Here is a 9,385-nt window from a genome sequence, read left to right on the forward strand (position 1 = left end):
TGGGGATGTGACTTATATTCTAAATGGAATGCATGTACCAGGGAAAGCACCGTGAAGAGAAATACCAAAAAGAGAGATGCAAGTTGCAGCCATGGAGGCCAAACCATCAACGGTTTAGGGCTTAACCATTGATGATTTTAGGCATTGCTACAAAGGCAGTTTTCTGGGCTTCAAATTGTCAACGGTTTCACTCGTGGATGTCATGAATTTTTGAATCCAATATAAAAAAATTGGGCTAATAAGAGGGTTTTTCTCCAAGGGATTGGTACAGAAGTGTTTTAGATGAACTATAGGTATTTTGTACGTATTAGATTGTTATATAATGATTATTATGTAACCCTAGAAGAGATTAAGCTTCAAGTAAGCTTCAAGCCTTGTAAACTTCATTGTTTATAATGAAAACAATTGCTACGCCATGGACGTAGGCAAATTGCCGAACCATGCATGTAAAATTATTGTGTTTTGATGGTTGCTTTCATTGATTCTCATTGTTGAGTGGTTGTTTGTTTAGTATAATTCATCATCGAGTGCCTGCTTGCTTATTCCATTGATTGTTAGTGAGAGTTCATGTGAAGTTTCCCGCTGCGCACATTTGGCGCCGACAATTGATTTCTGAGGGCTGATTGTTGAGAACAACATTCGGTATCAGACCGGGGTGATTTTTGTTTGCGTGTTTGCACAGCAAAATTTTAAGTCATGGTTACAAGATGCTTTACATGTAAGACCTATTGCTCATGCAATTTGGGATCCTCATTTTGGTCAATCGATTGTGGTAGCCTTTACTTGAGGGGGTGCTCTTAGACCAATGAATATAGTTTATTTGAGTGTTTATTAGTGGTGGTATAAATTGGTTTACACACTAATGAAGATCTCTATACTAGAACACTTTTTTCTATTATTTCCTTTTGCCACATCCTTAATAGCAAGTTGGTTACACCAACAATTGAAATGGAAAGCGAGCATTTCATGGTTCTATGTAATTGGAAGTGACCAATTAGGTTTACAACAAAATCTAAAAATCAATTATTGATCAAATTTAAGTATTTCTACATTATAGACCTCAATGAAAAATTGAAGAAAAAAAAAGCAAGTGATTGAATTCAATAATTCCCCATATAAAATTATTAACTCTGGAGATATAATAATATGGAGAAGACAATTGTTTCAAACATCGATAGAACCGGAAAGCGCCCCTTGTTTGAAAAAGAGGAGGACGGACTATTCACATTTCATTTAAAAGTCGGAGGCGAATTGAAAGTTAAGCCGTGAGAATTCTGTGAAAAAAAAAAAACAAAGATAAGGTATTCCAATGTTCCTTTATGTTGATATTTTATATTAAAAGTTCAGTCAAAATGCCGAGCAAATGTCCATACAAAAATTTAGCAATAAGATAGTATTTTCCCATGATATCATTATACGGTTTGGCTTTTCACGAACATGTATGTTTAAGCGTAGATGATGAAGCAAAATGTTAATGAAAACGAAGGGTAGAAAAACGCGAACACCGAAAGTAAATAGTAAATACCAAGTACCAAATAGTACTTATGCTTTTCAGCCTCTGTTCCATAGCCTCTAGGCTTTATGCTTGCCTGCTGGAGTGGACTGGCAAGCCCGCAGTTTCCAACAACAAAGCAAAACCTACCCTCTAGTTTGTGAAACATTTTTTTACCCATCCCCACGCTCTATTACCTTCTATACGACGTCATTTCTATGAGACCTTACCATCAGCTGGCAAGCAAGAACCGCGGTACCATTAGGCATGCAGCCATCGCTCAATATCCGCCGTCCATAAACGTGGGGTCCACGTGCAGGTGAGAGCCTTTGCAAGGTCACGCGGTCTGAGCCAGTCATGAAAGTCTGACCGGTCTAAAAGACACGTGCGTTATGGTCAAAGATAGAGAGTCTATTCACTTAGCCTCCATGAATTTGTGCACTTAAATAATGTTTGATGATATGAATTTTAAAATTTTTTAATTAAATTTATTTCGATGAGAAAGTAATTTAATATATTTTATGTAAATTTATATTATTTAAAATATAAGATTTAAATTTCTTAAAGGTTAGATTTGAATTTATATGATTTAGAAAATAATATTGCTACGTTTGAAACTATAAATTTCGGATTTTAAATTTAAATTTAGATAGATTTGGATGAATTTCAACATAATTTTATATTATATTTTATTTAAATTTAATAAAAATTCAAATTTAAGTCTTCTCCTAACATAAGGTTAATATAAATTTATATCACATTCATAATTTTGGATACTCCAAAATTCTTAATGGTCCCACTTAAGACTTAGAAACAATAGAGAAAAAAAAAAAGAAAAGAAAAATGAGACCCAATTCATTTTTTTCAAAAAAATATTTTCTCTAGTTATTAAGACAAATAAGAAAAAAAAAATCAATAAAGGAAAATTTAATCTTACACATTATAAATATTTGGTTTTTCATAATTTTTCATCATATTTAATTTTTTATTTTATTTTTAGTAGTATTTGAGATGGAGAAAAATTATAGTAGGAAATAAGGAAACTTATGTTCTTCTATTTTCCTTCTCCTAAACAAAATAAATATTGGATTTTTCACATATTGTTTCTCAAAGTTATCTCAAGCTCATGGTCCCGAAGCGTAGGGTCCACCTCTGCCCTGCTTGTGCCCAGGGCATGATCGAAATGGAAGATGCCTTTGCCAGGAAACCTAGAAGGACCCGTAACTAAAAGTGGCCCTGCTCGGCAGATGGAGAAAAAAACTGCATGCACATGGCGGTTTCGGGTCCCCCACAGCTCAAAACGTCGGTTAGTTGAATGACGTTGGGGAAGGGAACACTCTTCCTCCTCCTCCAAACTTCTATTTATTCCCCCTCGCCCCACCCCTCCTCCCCTCACAAATCTCCCATTGCCACTGTGATACACACACTCTCTCTCTCTCTCTCTCTCTCTCTCTCTCTCTCTCTCTAAAATGTCTCTCTGTGCGTTTTTCTTTTTGGGATTTCTCTCCCTCGCCTCAACAGCTCTTGGTTATGGCACTGGGGCATGGGTTGATGCCCATGCCACTTTCTACGGTGGGGGTGATGCCGCAGGCACAATGGGTAAGCAAGCTGTCAACTCGACTGTGAATGCCGCAATTAACATGCATCGACTTTTTTTTTTGGGGTTCAAAAGTGGTCGATCAATTTACGATCACGATTTCGATTATCAGCTACTAGTTTAGGGAAAACCCAATTTGATTTACAGCAGAGAATGAGATCTAGAGCTAATGTTGAGTTGTACGTGATGCAGGTGGAGCTTGTGGGTATGGGAACCTTTATAGCCAGGGATATGGGACGAACAACGCGGCTCTGAGCACCGCACTGTTCAACAGCGGCTTGAGCTGCGGGGCTTGTTTCGAGCTAAAGTGTTTGAATGACCCAAAGTGGTGCCTGCCGGGCTCCATTCTGGTCACTGCCACCAATTTCTGCCCTCCAAACAATGCTCTGCCCAACAATGCAGGGGGGTGGTGCAACCCTCCTCTCCAGCACTTTGATCTCTCTCAGCCTGTCTTCCAGCGCATTGCCCGATACAGAGCTGGGATTGTGCCCGTCGCTTACAGGAGGTATGTATATATGCTTTTATGCCTTACTGCCTTATTAATTTGGGGTACCCCGGCCCAAAAACAATTGAAGAAGGTCTGTCAGTGTTTTCACTAATTATGAGGGAAAAAAGTTCCTTTAAAAAAAAAATTTAAAAGAATTATGAAAAAATGACATTGGTCGTTATTGTTTTAATAATTACATAAAGACTTTGGGGAAAAAAAATATTTGTTTCTATGTTTTTTTTTTTTTTTTTTTCTCTGCCGGTTAATGGGAGAAAACTACTCAAAAGAGAGGAAAAAACTTTCATGTAATGGCATGTACCAACCCAATAATTTACATGTCATGTTTTTAGAGGAGGAATTAATAAAATAATAGATTAACCATCTCTGATCTTGTATCCTCTATTTCTTTTCTTTTTTTCTTAAAATTTTTTAAATAAAATATTTTTAACATTAAAGCTTTCAATTTTAACATAAAGTTTTATATTTCTCCTATACAACTTAAAATTGAGTTTTCAATAATTATGTAAAAAATTGTAAATGAAGCAGCTAAAATGACATAAAATAACTTTTGTTGCAAGAACCTAGTATGTTTTAAGACTTATTTTTAATAAGTGTATAATTAAAAAAATAGACATAAGACTTATTTTTAATAAGTGTATAATTAAAAAAATAGACACATGAACACGTTGAGGGAGAGTCCTGTATAATTTTTCCTTTCTATGATCTTATGATCTAAAATTAATAATATATATATATAGAAAAGAACTCTATGAATTAGGTACCCCAAAGACCTAGTAAACATACAGTGAAAAAAAGGGGGAAAGAAAAGAACAAAAACAAAAACAAAAACAAAAGAAACCACCAAACTGAGGAGCAGCTGTGAGAACTTTTCATTTTTCAATGCTTGGCTGTGTGCTATCCTTTTACAACTATTGCTTTCACTAAAATTCTATATCTAATGCTTTCCACCGCTGCTTTTATGTATAGGTTTGGGTCCACATATTCATTGTCCTAATGGAAAACAAAGCATAAGACTTTCTTTCCTTTGTTTTCTTGCAGGGTACCCTGCAGGAAGAGGGGAGGCATCAGATTCACCATCAACGGCCACCCTTACTTCAACTTGGTGCTAATCACCAACGTGGGAGGCGCCGGTGACGTTCACGCGGTTTCCATCAAAGGATCAAGAACAGGGTGGCAGCCAATTTCAAGGAACTGGGGTCAGAACTGGCAGAGCAACTCCTACCTCAACGGACAAGCCCTCTCTTTTGAGGTTACCACCAGCGACGGCCGCTCTGTCGTCTCCAACAACGTCGTCCCCGCTAGCTGGTCCTTTGGCCAGACCTTTAGCGGCGGGCAATTCCCATAGACACCCATAGTGTCTCCGCCACAAGCATTGAAGATAAAACAGTAGTGCTATAAGATTAATTATATATATATGTCATAAAAGAGTCAGTATTAGCCAAGTCTAAGAAGGGCTAATTTTATGATGGCTTTTTGTCATTTGATTGTGAGGATTCTGCTCTGCCTGTTTTAAAAAGGTAGGCAGAGATTGGCAGTGGTGGGCATTTGCAAGTTACCACCCGCCACTTATTTTGATTATTTGTATTGAAGTTGTTCTGTCAATTGTGTTCTCTATCAGTCTGAGGGTTCTAAGGAATGAATTTATTATGTGTTCATCGATCCCTCCACTGGCATAGTTCAGTGATTTGAGATTATATTGTCTGTAAGTTTATGTTATATCTCGGATCAGTTCTTTATGATTACAAAATTTGGGAGTTTTTGTGTTAATTGGTCTTAAATGATTCTGTTTGTCGCCACTGTGATTTTCTTTTTCTTGGGGCTGTCCATCTAGGCATTGGGATCTCCTTTGAATTGGCTCTGTTTTCTTGGCTGGGAAGTGATAATAGGACCATGCAGCCAGACAAAGCTATACTTTCATCACCTCTATAACACTCGTTCACAAAATAGTTATGGCAATTATGAGTATGTGCCTTTGAAAGAAAAAGAAATGAAAATCAAGGAAATAAATGAAAGACTCCTTTGATCCTCCGGTAATGTCATTTCCATTAATACTTCAACATGGCTTTTCAAAGAGCAAAGAGTATTTCTTTAAAAAAGGGGTTGGCCTCTTAATACTTTTTTTTTTAAAAGCATAATGATGATGATGATGGTGATGGAAAATATTAGATTGTATCTTCGATCCGAAAATCAAACTTTAGAAAGAGGGCATCGAGTTTGTATCACCCATCTTGAAGAAGATGAGTGAAGAAAGTGGATTTAAAACGAGAGGTCGGGTTGAATTACTTACTTGAAAACATGATTTGATGAAGTGTATGATTTTTAAAAAAACTTTGACTTCATCAACCGGCCAATTAGAGTCAATGAAAAAAATTTCTTTTTAGGATTTTGAAAATGCCCTTAGGTGGAGACTCCATACCCTTTATCTTAGGAGCAAACATCTAATTCTATAATTTTTAATTCATTACATCTAATATCATTGTTTGGAACTATAATCTACCTTAATCATATGATATTTTGGAGATAATGATCCCTACCATGCCTAGGGATAGGACAAGAAGACATTATATAGTGAGATCTTCCCCTTATCCCATCCTAGGTGATGTAATTAGTGTATTCTCAAGAGGGGGGGTGAATTGGGTATTAAAAAAATTATTCCTAGGTTCAATTCAAATCGTAATCAGTATTTCATAACCTAGGGTCTTTCTATGTAATCAGAAATATCACAACTAAATAACTAAGTAGATATTGTGACAATTAAAACAATTTCTGTATTTTCCCAATCATTCACGATAACTGAAATATGCAAATATATAAATCATACAATGTAGATCAAATAAATCATTCAAATGCATAAATTTAAGTTTAGAAATTAAATAGCATAAGGAAGAGAAAGCACAACATGATACAACATTGGGGTTCGGCCAATACTGCATACATCCTTGCCTTAAGCTCACAAACAAGAGGATTCCACTAATGCTTACTTACGGGTGGAGCACCACCAGTTACAATCTCCTCTCCTTAGTGGGTGAAAAATACGTCAGTTCACATTCATAGGGTTGAGCCCAACCTATAACTACACCTTACAGGACGGTGCTCCTAGTTCTCCTAACCAGGTCTAAACCAATCCAATGTACGTTACAGGTTAGTGCAATCCTCTTCCGATCACACGTCAGGAATACAATAATAATCAAAGATTTGTATACAAGTATAATACTTCTACACTAAGAAGATGATGTACAAATATTAGCTCAAATGCACTCTCGTATGATATGAATGAAAGTTCAGTAGAGACTGAGAATTTTTCTTAAAAAATTTTGCAATCTTTGAGTAAGATATGTATGATACAAACTTCAAAGATGCAACCCTATTGAAACTTTCTCTAAAAATATTTTCAAGTGAAGTATAGGTGAACCTAGGGTTTTTCTTTCAGATGATTTTTCCCAAAATAAATAAATATGATCTTTGATAAAAATGAAATATGAAATATGTGCTTTTCAAAGATCTCAAAACCCCTAAAAATATCTCCTAAAAAATATATTCTTGAAAAGTTAAGAGCTGGAAATTTAGGCTTTGTGCTAAAAACATATTTATGCAATGAAATCAAGTAAGTTTCTAGTATACTTGCAATAGATGTGCAAGATTCTCAAGTTAAGAAAAGTTTTCTCCAAGAAAATTTATCAAAAAAAATTATGGGGAGAAAATTCAAGATGAACTCTCAAAAGATTTTTGAAATAACATATATGAGAGAGTAGATGATTGTATAGTAAAAAGTGAATGCCCAAAACAAAAAAGCTCAACCACGCTTCTAATGCAATTAGTGTGCTAGTGAAGGAGAAGGGTAGAAATTAAAAGCTCTCTTAAAAAAATTTGCAAATGTATGAGTATAAGAGATTGAAAATTTAAAGCATAAAAATATTTGGGAGTATTTTCTAATCTGAGCATTAGTTTGAAAAATGAATAATGAGGGGGTATTTATAGTTTTTTCAAAAATATGACCGTTTTGGGGACATGGAGGTAATTTTGAATTTGTTTAATTAAAATTAAAGATGTTTTTAGTGCTCCGAAATATCGGAACCTAAAAGGTTTGGTTGACCGGTCCTAGCATTGGTCAGCTGACCTTTGACAACAAATTTGAATTTCAAACAGGCTTTGGTCGGCTATGGAAGGTGCCGGTTGACTGAATCAAGGGCAATTCCGAACCTTCATAGGTTCGATAAGCTAACCCTGTAGAAATTCGAACCCGAAAAATAAAAGAAAATATATATCAAAGAGAGAAATAAAGGAAAAGAAAAGAAAAAGAAAGAAGTTAGTTTGGCAGGACCCAAACTGTCGACAGTTTTTCTAAAAGGTAAGAAAATCGTTGCTGGTTTTAGTCAAGTGGGAGAGTCAATTGCCAAACCGTCGTCGATTTTTTGAAGGCATGGAAAACAGTTGATGGTTTTCCTACAGGTTTGCTTACTTAAGATCTAAGTTATGTATTTTATTTTCATAACTCTCAACTTTCTCTTTCTCTCTCTCTCTCTCTCTCTCTCTCTCTCTCTCTCTCTCTCTCTCTCATCTCTTTCTCTCTCTCTCTCTCTCTCTCTCTCTCTCTCTCCTAAGCCTCCTGAATCATCTTTGGGCGCTCCTTAGTTCTCTCTCCCTTCTATCGTCTCGTAGGATCATGTTTATCGACCAGTTCAGAAAGTTAGGGTTTTAGGTTTTTGGACGTTTTGGGTTGTTTTTGGGAAAACAGGTTAGGGAGATTATATTATATCAGCTATTTTTGAAATATGAACCGATTAAAATGCAGTATATATTTATATGCATAAGCTTACGACTTTTATTTTTCCATTGAACCATTTAAATTGAGGTTTCCGAGCCTAGGGTTCAGTTAACAAATATTATTTTTGAAACCAACAGATTAAATTTGAATATGAGATTACTGGATTGAAGTACTGGATTTTCTAAATGTTTTGATCGATTGAAATTATCGGTTTCAAATTGTTATGAGTATTTTATAAAGGATGAAAGTGAGTAGGGTTGATTATCTCTATTTTCACACACACACACATATATATATTAATCAAACAAAATTTGTGGAGATTATTAAACCCATATTTTCAACTGAGCAAATACTTACTATGATGTAGTATGTTTCAATTGAAAATATAGTATGATGTGATGACTAAATGCTGAGATTGATATAATGGTTGGGGGCTGAGATTTATATAACAGCCAGGGGCAGGGATTTACATAACGGTTGGGAGCTGGGTTTTACATAACGGCCGAGGGTCGGGTTTTTCATAACGGCTGGGGGCCGGGTTTACTTAATGGCCGGGGGCTGGATTTTTATTGAATGATAGGTTTTATATGAAATGAGATCTAATATGGTTTTTATTGTGTAAATTGCCATATATGATTCTAGAGCCCTGTGGATATGAAATGTAATATTATGAGCATGGTACCATAACTATATGTTGGCAGGGAGTGCAATCACATAGGGATGAAAGTGTGTTGATGGATAGACGATTGGTGACTAGGGCACAATACTCCCTCGAGGTTAGTGATGGGGCGACCCCATCCGAGGCAGTTTCAGGTGACCATAGGTAGGCACAATCGTACTTACTACATTTTCTGACTGAGCTATGGTCAGCCGACCATATGCTAAGTTCAGTTTTCAGGCTGCACAACCTGTCATGGAGGGAAGCATGTCGTATGAGTGTGTGATAGCATGACAACGCTAATTCAGTAGTCCAAGTTGTATCTTTTATGCATATATGGGCAAATTTACTATAAATGGGCTATA

The 9,385-nt window shown here is 35.9% G+C and overlaps 1 protein-coding gene across 1 annotated transcript; it reads left to right on the forward strand.

Moving 5' to 3' along the window:
* The first annotated feature begins 2,814 nt into the window (after positions 1-2,814).
* Positions 2,815-5,364, forward strand: LOC131146164 (expansin-A1-like). The gene is made up of 3 exons (XM_058095536.1): positions 2,815-3,091; positions 3,282-3,594; positions 4,636-5,364. Exons 1-3 carry the CDS (start codon positions 2,962-2,964, stop codon positions 4,940-4,942), a joined length of 750 nt encoding a protein of 249 aa, XP_057951519.1. The 5' UTR covers positions 2,815-2,961; the 3' UTR covers positions 4,943-5,364.
* The last annotated feature ends 4,021 nt before the right edge of the window (positions 5,365-9,385 follow it).

Source organism: Malania oleifera, chromosome 13, assembly GCF_029873635.1.
Source record: "Malania oleifera isolate guangnan ecotype guangnan chromosome 13, ASM2987363v1, whole genome shotgun sequence".
Taxonomy (NCBI): Eukaryota; Viridiplantae; Streptophyta; class Magnoliopsida; order Santalales; family Ximeniaceae; genus Malania; species Malania oleifera.

What these genes read in the sequence shown, in the direction of transcription:
- LOC131146164 (XM_058095536.1), top strand. Translation starts at nt 2,962, where the DNA reads ATGTCTCTCTGTGCGTTTTTCTTTTTGGGATTTCTCTCCCTCGCCTCA. An exon ending in TGATGCCGCAGGCACAATGG is followed by an intron (nt 3,092 to 3,281) that starts GTAAGCAAGCTG and finishes TACGTGATGCAG; the next exon opens with GTGGAGCTTGTGGGTATGGG. An exon ending in GTGCCCGTCGCTTACAGGAG is followed by an intron (nt 3,595 to 4,635) that starts GTATGTATATAT and finishes GTTTTCTTGCAG; the next exon opens with GGTACCCTGCAGGAAGAGGG.